Here is a 16,891-nt window from a genome sequence, read left to right as displayed (position 1 = left end):
AAATTAGGAACGCTTGGGGACTTAATTTTGCGCATTTTGCATGTCACTGTAACATTGGTAGCCATTTTGGAATAAATGTTATTATTAGCATTATAATCCTTTCACATTTAATCCCTTCATTATTCTATTTCAAATTCAAAAGTTTTCAAATCCTATAGGTTCCTCTATTACACACCTTCATAAAAGAATAGGAATGCCAATGAAAATGTATCTATGTCTAAAAAATAAATATGATTTTCTAAAAAATATTAAACTTTTGTCAGTCTTCACAATATGTCGTAAAATAAAAACTAGGAACTTTTAAATCGTTAATCGTAAATTACCAAAATCAACGGGGTATTTAAAAAAAAAAAATCTATATTTATTTGTAGTCCTAGTGAAAACATTCCTACTCCTCGCGTCGTTTCCTCACTGCTGAGGTTCCAGAACATCATATTTCGACAGGATTTTACTCTTTGTAATGTCCCTCCAGCGCCTCCGATCATTGGTCGCATGACGGGCTTCGTGGAATGGGATCTCTAGTGTGGTACGGATTTGGTGGAACCACCTTGTCGGACTGCCGCGCGGTCTCTTTCCCTCGATCAGTGAAAAATCGAGTGAAAATATTACTTCAATAACATTTCAAATTTCAGTCTACAGATGCCTTTGAAAGTAACATTATCTTCGTTGACAGCCAAACAGTAGCGTGACAAGTGATGACATTTATTGAAAACCAAACGACTGTAACAAATGTCCGTTCATATTGCAATCTCGCAAATAAGAAACAACTACAGGCTGCAATTAGACGGCTTATAACTTTTTTTTTTTTTTTTGCAAAACCACAGTGACCGAGTTCCGCGAAAGTGTTAATGGATATTGATACCGATTTTTAAACATTTAAATTTACCGTTGCTTGATTGTCCTTTTTATTTTTAGAGATCTGTAATGAGAGTGTTTATTGTTGTTGCTTTTTATTGTTTTTTTTTTCGATTATAAATTTACAATTTGTTTTATAATGAAGTTCGGTTCGTCGCGGATTATCTGATTTAGTTTCTCTTAGAAAAAATATATTCGGATAATGCCGTGCTTTATAGGTACGTAGCGGTTATTGTTATCTACAGTAAAATTGCCTATGCAATTTTTCCAAAGACTTACTCGTACTATAGTGGCACATATATTCACAGTTTGTTGCTTAATCACCGTTGTGTTGAGCGAAGTAATTACACATTAATATTAAATCACTTAAGGCGTTGAAAAAAGTACACACGTATTGAATAAAACATTACAATAACAAGTACAAGATTTATTACTATTATTATGTTTTTTTTAATGTTTTTATTTTTTTTATTCCTTAGATGTGGAACGAGCTCACAGCCCACCTGGTGTTAAGTGGTTACTGCTGGAACCTATAGACATCTACAATGTAAATGCGCCACCCACCTTGAGATATAAGTTCTAAGGTCTCAAGTATAGTTACAACGGCTGCCCTACCCTGCAAACCGAAACGCATTATTGCTTCATGGCAGAAATGGGCTGGGTGTTTAGATATTGTTAAGTAGATACCGGAATCAGAATCTTGAGATATGAGATCGAAGTTTCAATTTTAAAAGACCTTTCAAACCCCTTACTCTTCAATTAATTTTGTTTATTTGATTTTCATAGAACGATGTTATTTTATGAATAATTTTGACAGACTGATTACGTCACTGGTGGTAGGGCGTCATGTGAACCAGCACGGATGAGTACCACCAGTCTGCCTATTTCTGCCGTGAAGCAGTAATGCAGTTCCGTTTGCAGGGCGGGGCAATCGTTATATTGTAAAAACTGAGACTTGAACTCATGTCACAAAATGGGTGGCGGCATTGACGTGGTTGATGTATATGGGCTCCGATGACCACTTAACACCAGATGGGCCATGAGCTTGTCCATACATCCTAGTATTAAAAAAAATTGAATTTCGTTAATTCCATAAAGTTCCAAAATTAATATCTTTACCGGTCAAGCCGCAATCAACAACGAAATGCTATTTTCAACTTAAAGTGAAGCCCTGTAGAATACTTTTCAAACGGTCAAGGGCCTTAATTTGTCTTTTTTCGACAGCTCGAGTTTCTTCTTCCTATTCGTACACTCTTGACAGAGTGATCGTGGTCATGCATCATTCGAATATACGACCTGCTCATGACTCTCGTGGGAAATTAGTGCTCGAGTTTATGTACTCGTAAAAGGGAAGTTAATGATACTATTAGTTACTTATAACTTAAATTGTTGCAGTTTCGTCCTCAATCCTCTAACGCCCGTGCAGGAAACCAGATGTCTGCTACAAAACGATACACAGGCCAATAACCCCATGGCTACACCGCAGGTAAAATTTTGTTTTTTTAGTCAATAAGTTTTTTTTGCAAATATATCGCACTAACGCAAAAAAAAAATATTTGAGACATTATTCATTTGTCTTTTAGTCTTAAGTTGCTTCGTAAATGATATTTTCAATATTTAAAATTGTTTATGATTATAATTCTGTGCAGATATAATAAGCACATATGAAAATATGATCACTCTTAAAACTAGATAATGAAAGATGATTTTTTTTTTGATAATTTGTGTTTTTTAGAAGTTATATTTAAATACGAATTACATAGTGATAAAATGATGAAATATGAATAATATTATTCGATCTTACCGACAGAATAAATAAAAAATATGAATGAGTTATTTAAAAAAAAATCAAATATATCGAAAAAGTTGATTATTGAAAACACGAATAAAACAATATTTTCTGAAAATAAATCGTAGCTAAATCGATTTATAGCCAACGAAATCCGAAATCCCCTGTATACTAAATATTATGAAAATTGTTGGAGCCGTTTCCGAGATTCAGATTTTGTATATGTATATTTATATACAAGAATTGCTCGTTTAAAGATATAAGATAACCCATAACACATAATAGATTCAAACAAACACATTAAAACCCGTTAGAAATAGGCGTTAAACTAGATTATTCTCGTTTACTTTATTAGCACATAAATTACTGTATGAATCTAGCTCTAGGAAGTGTTTCAGATGTAAGTGGGTCTAGGTAATAGTCAAATAAATCAACTGCTGGATGATAACGAGTTCTTCAATGTTGCAGACGATCGATGTTGTAGCATTAGCAATTCAGATTGTATGGTTCATAGTTAGTTGGACCGGAGAAAACTTCACAAACTCGATGTACATTGTATACGGATTAATTACTGGTGGTAGGACCTCTTGTGAGTCCGCACGGGTAGGTACCACCGCCCTGCCTATTTCTGCCGTGAAGCAGTAATGCGTTTCGGTTTGAAGGGTGGGGCAGCGGTTGTAACTATACTGAGATCTTAAAACTAATATCTCTAGGTAGGTGACGGCATTTAAGTTGTAGAAGTCTATGGGCTCAGGTACTCTAGCACCAGGTGGGCTGTGAGCTCGTCCACCCATATACGCAATAGACAAAATAAATACCTAAAAAAATCATGGAAAAGAAAGTTCTGAGTTACTCAGTCGCTGATTTGTTACTGAGCTCACAGTCCACCGACATCAAAGTCTTAGCTACGTTGGAATGACAGATATCCTACTATACGAAATAAGTTTAGGTAATGGTAGAAATAGACAGAACGGTACTAGCCGTCGGATCGTCGAGTTCCTTTGCATGGGTTCGGATCGGGCCAAGGGGAAATCCTTACTACCCAGGCTTGAGCCATAGTACTACCAACGCATAAGAATTCATACACATTATGCACACTACAGATGGGAAGTAAGGTTAGGAGAAAAGGAAGCTAGAAAATAAGATACCCGAATCTGTTGATTATTGATCGCGCCGGCTCATTCATTAACTTTATATATAGGTATAGGTCTAGCTTATAGGTCTTAGCAATGTAGTCGGGTGACAAGTCTAATGCTTAATATGTGTAGGGACACAGTTTGTTATGTAAACAAAATTGTTCGTGGTCATAACATGCGGCTGCGCCCGCAAGCTTCGTTGCGTTTTTACTTTTTAAGTTTAGTCGCGAATAAACGCCCCGGTTAACCAGTTATGTTATTTAATTATATCACTTCCGATAACGCCCTAAACCATTATTGACCACTACCAAAATAACTCCTAAAGTGGTGACCCCGACGGTCGCGAATAAACGCCCCGGTTAACCAATTATGTTATTTAATTATCTCACTTCCGATAACGCCCTGAACCATTATTGACCACTACAAAAATAACTCCTAAAGTGGTGACCCCGACGGTCGCGAATAAACGCCCCGGTTAACCAGTTATGTTATTTAATTATCTCACTTCCGATAACGCCCTGAACCATTATTGACCACTACCAAAATAACTCCTAAAGTGGTGACCCCGACGGTCGCGAATAAACGCCCCGGTTAACCAGTTATGTTATTTAATTATCTCACTTCCGATAACGCCCTGAACCATTATTGACCACTACCAAAATAACTCCTAAAGTGGTGACCCCGACGGTCGCGAATAAACGCCCCGGTTAACTAGTTATGTTATTTAATTATCTCACTTCCGATAACGCCCTGAACCGTTATTGACCACTACCAAAAGAACTCCTAAGTATGTTAATATTGACAATCACCGTGTTCTAAGAGTTGAATAACGAACACGCTATGAAGAGTAAATTTTTATTGCTTTAGATATACTGACGAGGTCATATCTCATCGGGTTTCAGTTGTCAATAGGGCTCATGGACAACATAACGTGCATGCTGACGAACTTGAAACATGAGAGCGAATTCTCAATTGCGTTGAAAAACGGTTATTTCTCAAGTTCCAGTTGTTTCTATACACATAAACTCTCAATAGACTGAGTCACTAGTTTAAAAAACTATAAATGGTCTTAAACAAGACCAAGAGAATACGCGATTAAAATCACTACCTTAAATTTCGGTTATATCATTCTAAGTGGAGCTTTCTTTAAACTACAAAATAGTTGCGGTGCCTATTGCTTAAAATATGAATCCTCATTAATCTTTTGAATGAATTTTATGCAGATATATTCTAACGAATTAACTGTTACCACCGGATCGATTTTAGCTAGTAGTGTTTTTTTTGTTTCTATAAAGTACTGTAATGCGTGAATCATTTGCGATAATTAGAAACGGACGAAAGTTATGTGTACCGAGTACTTACGCTTTTAGTCGGTTGTTGTAGACTTTTACAGTTTGCATTAAGGAAAAGATCGCCTCTTTTTTGTTTTATATTCGCTTTAAGGTCCGTTACGGTATTTATCTTTGTTACAGCGTTCCGTGAACACTTACTACATGGTTAAGCTGCAAGTACGCTCGGAGAGTGTATGCTTGCGGCCATGGGCATTCGAAAGAGTACCAGGGAAATCACTCCGTGGTCTTGACAACACGATCATCTACACTTCAACTAAGGAAGCGTGTTTGGCTGCGTGTCTCAATGAGGTAACATTTTTTTTTACTTTGTAAAATCCACATAAATAAAATGTAATGTGTGTAGTTTAAAAACAAAAAGAAAATTTGATTAAATAGTACACCAAAGTAGTAATTAATTGGATCTATTTTTAATACTATTACTTATATTTTAATACTATTTTTAATTACTGGTGGTAGGACCTCTTGTAAGTCCGCGTGGGTAGGTACCACCACCCTGCCCATTCTGCCGTGAAGCAGTAATGCGTTTCGGTTTGAAGGGCGGGGCAGCCATTGTAACTATACTTGAGACCTTAGAACTTATATCTCAAGGTGGGTGGCGCATTTACGTTGTAGATGTCTATGGGCTCCAGTAACCACTTAACACCAGCATTACCGGGTTTCTCTAATAGTTAATATTTGCCAGATGGAAGTTATACAACGGCTCCTTATTTATGGAATATCCACCACTTGAATTATAAGTTTGAGCATGGCTAACACAACAGCGCCGCCGTCTTGAAGATAGCCTCTATAATTTCAATGGCCGCAAGGAAAAAGTCGTAGCTTGGCTTGTCACGTTTCAAAAGTAACCCTCCGTGCAGGATGACAGATAAATTGCTACGTAAAGAAATTGCTATTTTAGAATTGTACTATCATCTACTTGTAGAGGGCGTAACGTGTTTCGTTTGCGACAATAAGCATTATGGAAAAGTCGCAGTTTTAAAATGCAATTTACAGTTCCAATTCAATATCTGTTTAACAGTTTCATTCAAGTTTTAGTTCACGGGATGCAGGCGATAGGGGCGTGTTTATTTGAGACGACTTTGTTGACTTTAGGGTTTGGTTACATTGTTTGAAATTATCTACATTTTATCTTCAACACCGTAACAAGTAGTTGGGTGCAACAGTACAATAGAGATAATAAAGTCATGTACGAAATTGATAAGAATTTATTTATAGTTGAAACTATACCTACCGATACCGGTCAAATTGATGGCTTTCAAACTTTTGTAAAATTCACGTATTTAAACCTTAAAATATAGAAAAAAGAGAGAGGTGTACTTATGGACACCCGGTTGGAACGGAGTTCTTTTTGATATTCAGTTTTTTATGCTTGTATAGGTATTTATTAGATAAAAAATAAAGAGTTATTATGAAAAAATTAAGTGTAACATCAAATGTGAATAAAATTGGTAATGCAGATAAATTTCTGGAATATGAGTGAAAAAATTATTTGACTATTTTATTATTTCTTAAAAATGGATAAAACAATTCATTTTCTCAAAATTTACGGCACACTGAATAGATGGAAAAAATGAATTTAATATTTTCTTTCATATTTTTTTCACTTTTCCAAGAAAAAAACTACCGACCGTTATATGCATTGAATAATAAAATCCTTAGCTTTTATCGACTAATATTATTTTCCGACAAATTTGAATGATCGCGATAGAAAAATGTATACAAAAAGCGTCGGTAGGATTAGTGTTTAACTTAAACACAATTAATTATAATTTTCAGAACTATAACAATTGTGGTTCATGGTGGGCATCCACCATAAACCACAATTGTTATATTTGAATATGTCTGAATTGTTATATTTGAATGAGTCTGAAAAACTTTTATGACTGCATAGTCATTCAAATCTGAAAAAAAATCTTGTTCGCAGAAAAAGTTACCGTGCAGATCCGCAGAATATGAGTACGGAAGCATGAGATGTGCCCTGAGTGATTCCGACAGACGCACCGCTCAACATTTTGTTCAACTAACCGATACCCCTGGCACCGATTACTTTGAGGTAAATCACTAAGCACATATGAGGCCATCAGCGCAAAAGTGGCGTAATCCATAATTTTTTATATTCAAGCTTATATGACGTATATTGGATTTTTTTTAAATATAATAAGTTTCACCCAAAGATAACAGATAGCTTTGTAAACATTATTTTTGCGCGTATTGTTTTTTTTTGCTTACTCAAATTCAAATTCATGAAAATTCAAACCTAATTGCCTCCATACTAAATATGGTAAGCTTAGGCCATATTTGTGCTGACGGCCTCATATAATAACTAAATTTTTGTGTTACCCTTTTAAAGACTATTGGTTACGGTTATTTAGGCAAATATTATGCGACCTTAGTGAACGAATTCGCAGTTCGAATTTGAATTTTATTCTATTGCAATAAATGTTTGAATGTAATCGATTGGAGTCGGCCAGTCACTGTGGTCATTTGATAGTGGCTAGTGCTCCTTAAGGAATCTTAGGTTATATTTTAGCGATAATCTTGCACCGGTATATGAACACACAAATTGCCTATTTTTTGCTGTGAAACAGTCGTGTATTGCGGTAGATAAAGGACAGCAGGTACTATAAAACTGGTGGTCATATCTATGGATCGCCGTAATGACTTAACGCTAGATGTTCCGTGAGCTCGTTCACCGGTATCCGCAACGGAAATATATTTAAAACTGTCTCTGTGTCAAACTACAACACGGATAAGTTTTGTGGTGACATCACTACTGATCGGGGTAAGAAAAAGAAATGAGCAATATGTATTCTCTGTGGTACAGAACTTGTGCCTGAAGGCTGGACAGGCCTGTAAGGGCCAACGCGTCTTCACCGCGCCGCGCGTAGGAGTCGCCGAAGATAAGGTTGCTCAGTATGCAGGACTGCATTACTACACCGACAAAGAGTTACAAGTAAGTGCTTCTCCAATTCGAACCTTAACTAGTCGGGTCAAGCTTAAGTTTTCAACGCGGAAAAAAATTGATTTTGACGTTTTGTAAATCCTGCGAAATCCATTTGCGAAGCGCTAAAACATGATATGAACGCGCAAAGGCTGTCTTTTGACAGCCGGCCATTAAGTTTTTATTAGAATTTCACAAAGAACTTGGACTTAATTTTCTTTTTATTTAATTAAATAACTAAGGTATGTTCTTTTGATGAATAGCATTAGTCCTTTCATAAATTTATGATTTTTCATTTAGTTCTCTCATGAACTTATGTGCCTGTCAAAGAAACGAGTCACCATAAATATGTAGTGTCTGAGTGATTTTATTACTAATTTAATATAAGGTTTTGTCCATTATTATAATTCGTACACGTACACTTGCAGTAGCGTGTGTTGTAGTTCTCCACGGATACGTACCACGGTTCAGCCTATTTCTGTACCGAAACAGTCTCCTGTATATTGGTTTGAAGGGAGAGACTGCGGTCATACAATTGATTTTTCTTAAAAATCACGCCTCAAAACAATTGAATGTATCCGTGTTTGTGATTTCTGCCTATTTCTGCCGTGAAGTAGTAATACGTTTGGGTTTGAAGGGTGGGGTAGCCGTTGTAACTATACTTGAGACCTTAGAACTTATATCTCAAGGTGGGTGGCGTATTTACGTTGTGGATGTCTATGGGCTCCAGTAACCACTTAACATCAGGTGGGCTGTGAGCTCGTCCACCCATCTAAGCAATAAAAAAAACAGATTTATATTCCATAAAATCCACGTAAAACATTACAATTAAATTTACTTTAAACGACCAGTCCCTATTTCCGTGTGAAATTAACTAAGAAGTGAGCAAATTTTCGCGACAATTGTGCAGTGCGCCGGCAAAAAATGCGAACATAATTGTTCGCGGCACGAAAATAAACTGTGACTACAGTGAGTCATTAACTCTCGATAAGCGGATGACTTTGTATGCTGACGCTACAGGTGACGTCAGAGGCGGCTTGTCGGCTTGCATGCGAAATCGAATCTGAGTTCCTGTGCCGATCGTTCCTCTATCTCGGAGCTCCGCACTCCGCTGCCTACAACTGCAGACTGTACCACCTCGACCACCACACGCTGCCCGACGGTCCTTCCGCCTATCTGAACGCCGAAAGACCTTTGATCGACGACGGCGAACCGATCGGAAAGTACTCCGAGAACTTCTGCGAGAGTAAGTAAACATGGATTTTTATCGTTGCTAAATACATATATGTGTTTCACTTGTGAATTTGCATGTTTTATGAAAAACTAGCTGTACCCGTCCGCTTCGCTAGACATTTAAAATTAACATTATTATTTCTCAGCCCCACAAAGATTCTCATCAATAACGCCCCCGAAACTGATGTAGGCAGTCCAACACTCATATAAATTATTAGCCTATCCATTAAGTACATGTATTTTCTACATGGATACCAAGTTTCAAGTCAATCGGATGCATGGTTCAGTAGTTATAACGGAACATCCGTAAAAACCACTGTATAGATACTTAAAATTTGCGACGTTCGTTTTTTTTTTAATTAGGTGCAAATCAATCACTATATGTATCGAAAGCAGTGTTTTCATTTTGATTCAGTGTAACCATACGTAGGTAATTGGATTTAAATGCACTTTTATGGTTAAGTATTTATTCTGCTTGTCTTATTTATATCATTTTGTGACCATATAATGTTAGATGGGCCGCGATCTTATCTAACTGTTTATAGAAAAAGTCCCTAATCTGCACAGAACCACATCTAAAATTGTTTAGTCAGTCTACAACTATCTTAAATGTAATAGAAAATTAAAATAATTTACGTAATTACACATTTGAAATAAAGTTTATTTTTAATTCATATTTAAATCACAGTTTATATTCAAATTAACTTTGTTCATTTTAAATTATATATTATCAAATCACTACGGGAAAGCCTTGTGAAAAAACACATTAATGCGTACATAATTATCGTTGTAGACCATTTCTCATGGCTGCTTATTACAAAATCGTTAACTTGAGAAGCGCTCGTAGTCTTGTTTTCATTTTTTGGCGCCATCATTTCGGAAAACGAATGACAATGAGAAATTACAGCGCCTTTATTAAAAACTTAAAAGAGTATTAAATTAGAGAATTAGCTCGCGTTCCGTGTCTTGCGCCATTAAATATAAATAAAATGCAAATGATTTTGGTCGTTTCACTCAGTTATTTTTCGTGACTTTCATAAGTTATATTAAGTTGAAGAGAAAAATTTATGAAGAACTATGAAATAGCCTGCTTTGAATTATATAGATTAGAACGAGTAAAGTGTAATAGGAAATGTTCAAATAACGTGTCGTACTAGTTTTGGTTCGGCAAGTAACTAGGTTGGAATCTAGTAGGCTGCAATCTGCATTTGTAAAGTCAGCGTCTTGTTGACCGGCAGGGCAATGAACTTTTTGTTGCTCTGACGTAGATTAAAAAGGCTAAGAGAAAATGGAACCTTAAATGAAGTATTAAATAAGTCAGAGCGACTGCTGCGACATAGCGAAAACATGTTGAATTATTTTGTAAAATTTTCGTAACTTTCTACATTAACATTAACATACTAATTTAGTCACAGGATTTACCGTTTAAGCTTTCCAGAAATGTATGTGACTCTAATATCCTTTATTACGAATTCAAACATAAATTATTAATTTTTTTGGCATACAAAATTTGGTTTCGAGGAAAGCCTATTGTCCTGTCATAGTCTCACTGTCAATCCGAAGCGTTGTTTTGAATAATCAATTGATTTGCAAAAACCTACCTCCGCGGCATACGAAACTAATCCATACTAATCTAGGTAACATAAAAAATACTTTTAATATATGATTTTGAAACACAACAACCTGTATACGTAAAAAATGCGTAATCTTCATAAATCATAATGGCAGACTTGGTTAAAGGTAAAGAGCTAAACCAATATGAATGTGGTTTTCATTGATCCATTCTATTAGTTTTCAGTTAATATTCGTATAGGTCAAAGTAAATCGTATCACAAACAGAAAAACAATATGGCCAAATGCCACATTAATTACAAAGCTATTATTGTAAAAAAAAGTATGTAGTGCGCTTGGAATAATTAAAATATTTAATTGTCATTCAGCGAACAAACTGTACACGGTACATGGGTACATTCTCACGTCTCTTGTTCGCAAAAGGCAATGGGCAGTAGTTACGTATGGTCAATTTGTATGTAACACATTTCTGAGAACTTTAGAATGGTCTAAATGGAGTTCTATAGGAACGCTAATGCGTAGCATACGATGTCTTTTAAAATGATGACCTCAGGAGATAAGTCACTTAATAAAACATTTTTTCGTATAATGGTAGCTGGTATTTTGTGTCACAAGAAGTTAATAGGCTGCGTTATTTTAATAATTTTTTTTTTTATAAATTTCAATGTCGGCTAACGGCGTTTTAAAACTGATCGCATATATTATAACATCATCAATTTCTCGATACGAAATTTCGAATACTTAACACCATTCGTGGTCTAGGTCGACTGAAGACAAAATTAAAATGTGAATTAAGAAAATGAATTCTTAAAGTAGATATAGATTTTTTTTAAGTCGTGTCGATTCAATGAGGATTAAATTTTATATTGAGCTGTACTTTTTTTAAACCTTAGGGTACAGTTTTAATGTGGGCTTTCATCTTAAAGGTAAAGGGAACCGAGATCTCAAAATGAGTCTCCAAAGTTTTTTATAAGCAAAAGTTTCCTTAAAACTTCGCCCGTCACCACGAAAACTGTAAATAGTATGATGACAATAAAAAAAAGTGAAATTAACACATAAAAGTAGTTTTAATAATGTGCACGAATCGGGAAAACCGCGGAAGATACATTTTTTTAATTTGCCTACAATTCTTGGAAGTGTGTTAATATTTAACAGATTAATTAGTGTTTTTTAATACGCTTTTATTAGCTTCAGACATATGTATGTATGTATGTATGTAACGGAATTTTTTAACATGATTTTGACCCCCTTCAAAACGTCAGATTAACTCGCAAATTGGTTAACTTATTAAGGACCGATGAAAATTCAATATTAAAAAAAATGAAAAAAAAAACTTGAAAAAATTGAAATTCAACTGAAAATGAAAAATAAATAATAGTTTAAAAAAACTAACAAAATACGCTTTTATAGAAAATCCAACTAAAAAATAGAAAATAAATTTTAATAAATTTGAATTAAAAATAGTGTAAGAAAAAATGATTTTATTGTAAAAAAGCGTGGGGTGCTTTTCAGGATATTATCCAAATAACCCTTCTACTCATATCTGTTCATAAAATATAACTACTGATTGATACCATGCACCCCACGATTTTCTATAAAAGCGTATTTTGTTACTTTTTTAAACTATTTTTTTTTAAATTATATATTTTAATATCGTTCGATCAGATATGCAATAGGATGGCCTATTACTCTTAAATATAATATCAATAAAACTATATCAAGTAACAGCAAGTAAGGAAGGATCACATTTAATGAGTCCAACTAGCATTTAAGTGCCGCATTTAGAACCTGTTATTCAATAAATGATGTCCAGGCCATATAACTACGCAACAGTGGGTTGGCAACGCGTCCGTTTTTGCCGCTAAGCAATCAACCGGACGGTACAGTTAGGCACAGGGTCGGGTTGCAGTAAAACGAATTGTAGAATCGGCTTCTTTTTTTATTTTTCTCTCCTTAGTTTCGTTTTAGTTTCAGAACTTTTATTGTTCTCTGAGAACGTGCTTAGCCGCGCTGACTTTTTCGAATAGTTTACACTCGTTTAATTTTTTGTCGCCCGTTGAGACGGCCGAATTTAGGCGCGGTCGTGATGTAGATGTTCCAATGCGTTTTATGTATTTTCTGTATTCAACTACGAAAACAAAAAAAAAAAAACAAAAAAAAAGACAGTTCTGTTGTGTCAAAATTCACTTCACTACCGTTAGTAGTAAATTAAAAAAAAAGAAAGTAAAGAATGTAGTTGCCACATTTTGATTTGTTGTCATCAAAATATTGGGATGAAGGGATTAACTTTTAACGTATAGCAACATTAGCGAAGTCCATTACTTACGTCGCTTCGATCTACAATAACAACGTAATTAATAGCCGCACACGAATTTCGATTGAACCAAATCGTTTAGCCTAAGTAATTAATTTTATCTCGTGATAATCACGAAACATCAAAAACGAAATGTTCACATTCATATAGGACGGTAAAACCATTTAGACGCAGCAATACCAAGCATTTTTAAAATTTTGTCTCTTTAGGTTAATTAATCTCTGACACAGCTGATTTAATTCTAGGCAAGCAAAAACTTTTCAGAAAATAGCATAGTCAGTTTCTATGTTCGTCGTAGATTATAGACTTAGAGAGAGAGAGAGAGAGAGAAAATACTTTATTGCACACCAAAACACAATTAACATCGGAAAACAGTCAACAAGCAGATACGTTTGTACAATAGGCGGTCTTATCGCTAAAAGCGATCTCTTCCAGACAACCGTTTAATTACCTGAAGCTTAGCAATAGTTTCATTGTTTTTTTTTCTTGTATTTCATAAAAAAGATTACTATAGGTCCTGTACATCTTGAACCTACGAACTTCCGTGTCAGAGACATATATGTAATACCGCTAGCTAGTCTATGAGTGCAATAGAGTTCTACTTAGAGGTCAAAGTTTTATCAGTACGTTTTTTCCAGTTCATAAGTACAAGCTGCTAATCGTTAATAACACGAGAAGGGCGGACGGCGATTGATGTATTGTAAATCACAGTTACTGTTGTCGATACGGATAATTAGTTATCGAACTTTACGTAGTGTGGGCGGCCGCGTCCAACATTCCACAAGCTCGCCGCGCTGACGGTGGCCAACGCGTAGCGGATCACGGGAGTCGACCATCATGTTAGCACACTATGAGATGTTCACACGTTAAAGCTACCCTGTAATTACGTGTCCTTCTTCAAACGAGGCTTGTGGAGAGTATTAAGCGGTAGGCAGCGGCTTGGCTCTGCCCCTGGCATTGCTGAAGTCTATGGGCGACGTAACCACTCAGGTGGGCCGTGTGCTCGTCAGCTTACAAAGGCAATAAAAAATATATATATAATAATAATAATTTTCGTCGCAGTTCATATTCAATTTTCGGTTCTTGTAGTCCATGACAGATTAAATATTTTTCTGGGTTCTAGTCTTGATTTATTCATATTTATTTTAAATTTGGAAAAAAAATGATTATATTGTAATTTTTCATATTTTACGCTGAAGTTACATGTTTGTTTCCATGTGATTTTCTTAACGTATTCTACCCTAAAATGTAATGGGCTCAAAATATATTATGAATCAATGAGCTACGCAATACGAATCTTATGGACGTTACCAATTTCACTAATAAAAACATACTGTATGTACGAATGTGGAATGTTCTTTCTTTGGAGTTTTGGAGATGAAAGAGAGAACCAATAACGGATGGCTTAGACAACTATTATTTATAAGTTTGAGGTAGCCATTATTTCAGACATTTTTAGATATCATTTATTAAGAGATTAAGATAACATTAAGACTTCGTTATCTCACGTCTCTAGATGGGTGGTGGTAATTTCCTATTCGTCTATGGTTTCCGATAACCAATAAACACCAGGTGGGCCGTGAGCTTGTTTGACGATAAAAATAAACAATTTCACAAAACATCTTCGATCGTAGCGTTTATTAAACTCGGTAATTTGACCTGCATTTCAAAATTGTACACTAAAAAAAACTGGTACATAAATTACGTTTCCGAAATCTACTTCGTAAATATAATTTTTTCACTTATAATAATTAATTTGGCATCAGGCTTCTTATTTGGTGTTGTTGAATTTAATTCTAATAAATCGCACAACTAATGGGCTATTAAAAATTGCTGCTACCTACCAATTACTACAGTGCAATTATAAAATACGTCTTAATAATGTTTTTCCTTGCACTCAAGTGTATTAATTATGATGTTAATGACCCATGAAAAGATTTTCTTTGTTTAAATTAAACAAACGTAGACAATAACTTTGAACGATAAAGCGATATGTATCTCGCTAATAATGCCAGTATACAGCCCTCGACGGAAGTTAATTGTTCAAGAACTCTCGCGTTGAGATTATGAAAATCTTATAGTCGTATGTGAAGTGCACTCTTAAAAAAACGGCTAATTCATTCATTAACTCGCCCGTTGCTTTATAATCATATCAATATAATAATATTTATTATAATTATAATCATATTTTGGCGCAGTTTCTACCCTTGCACAACTATATACAAGGTTTTCACTATGATTTAAGAAATTTGACGGCTCACTTGAAGTTGGTGGTTATTGGAGCCCATAGATATTAATGACGTAAATGCCGCCACCCACCTTCAGAAATCAGTTTTAACTCTCAGTTTTATAATACAACGGCTGCAAAAACTCTTCAAGCCTTCAACTGAAACAGGCTTGGTGGTAGTACCTACCAGTGCGGGCTCAAAAGACGCCCTACCACCGGTGAATTTCCTTTTTATATTTTATTTATGTACTGTTCTTCGGCTAGTTTTTATCTCGTTTTATTAATAAAATCTCAACATGTCTCTCAGTTCTTTGAATAGAGTTCATGTCTCACGGTTACACGGAGACAGGGTCAGAATCGTGTCGTGTACTTAAATCGACATATCGATAGATCCGATAAAATCGATTTGCAACTCAAGATGACATTGATTGTTAAGAGAAAACAAGCTAAGATCGTGACTGTAACTTTTAAGATTTTTTTAAAATACATACGAGAGACAAATTTATTTATTAAACTTCAATCTTTTTTCACTCTTCATTGATATTTCATTGCTTGGATGTGTGAACGGTCCATAGACATTACGACGTAAATACAGTCAAATATACATGAGGCTGAAATGTACATTGAATTGCATAACCGCTGCTCTACCCTTGAATCCAGGGAGCATGATTGCCCCGACCTGCTTTATGCCTTTCCATAAGTAATTAGTCGTCGTAAGAAATATAGTCGTATTGCTTGCAATACAATACAAAACAACAATAACCTTATCATTATATATCGATATTATTATTATTATTCATTTTTTTATTGCTTAGATGGGTTAAGTGGTAGCTGGAGCCCATAGACATCCACAACGTAAATGCGCCACCCACCTTGAGATATAAGTTCTAAGGTTTCAAGTATAGTTATATAGTATTAGTATATAGTATTAGTATATAGTATAAGTATATAGTATAAGTATATAGTATAAGTATAGTATATATTTCCTCGCACGAGCGAATTTCAAGTTAAAAACAACCAAAAGAAATTTTAATGTAAAATGCAGTGACACGGCATAAACGGTTGACCATGAATAAAATATAACATATAACGCTGCTCCGTTAGAAAAGCCACATTTTCCAAGAGACTACCATCATGCGTCTTGTTATATGCATTAAGCAGGCAGCGCAGTTATCCATTACCGAGCTAGCGCGCTGTTCCACGGCCCTATAGTTATGGCGTTTAGATTTCCATCGGTTTGTACGCTGCAAGGAGCTAAACACACACTACAGCGAATAATGTAACATTCAAGAATTCTCACTTGCAGATTGTTGCACGCAAATCCCGCTCAATGTACCTACTTCCTGTTCAATTATAAGTTTACGTGATTATCGTTAAGTGATATTTAAATTGGTTTAAGATTATCTAAATTTCTAAAATAATCTATTTCCAGAGTATAGTGATTCACGTTCGAAATAGGTTGTTTCTTCTGT

General features: G+C 35.2%; 1 protein-coding gene across 1 annotated transcript in view; it reads left to right on the top strand.

The window, feature by feature from the left end:
• LOC101740597 (uncharacterized) overlaps window positions 1-16,891 on the top strand; it is a 71,898-nt gene that overhangs the window by 43,004 nt on the left and 12,003 nt on the right. The window contains exons 5-9 of the mRNA XM_004928486.1: window positions 2,251-2,341; window positions 5,253-5,420; window positions 7,057-7,185; window positions 7,957-8,085; window positions 9,094-9,319. Of these exons, the coding sequence (XP_004928543.1) occupies window positions 2,251-2,341; window positions 5,253-5,420; window positions 7,057-7,185; window positions 7,957-8,085; window positions 9,094-9,319 (743 nt within the window). The remainder of the gene's footprint in view (window positions 1-2,250; window positions 2,342-5,252; window positions 5,421-7,056; window positions 7,186-7,956; window positions 8,086-9,093; window positions 9,320-16,891) is intronic.

Source organism: Bombyx mori, chromosome 15 (genome assembly GCF_030269925.1).
Source record: "Bombyx mori chromosome 15, ASM3026992v2".
NCBI classification, from domain to species: domain Eukaryota; kingdom Metazoa; phylum Arthropoda; class Insecta; order Lepidoptera; family Bombycidae; genus Bombyx; species Bombyx mori.
The sequence above is the reverse complement of the archived record's forward strand: the minus strand, read 5'-3'. Positions and strand labels throughout refer to the sequence as shown.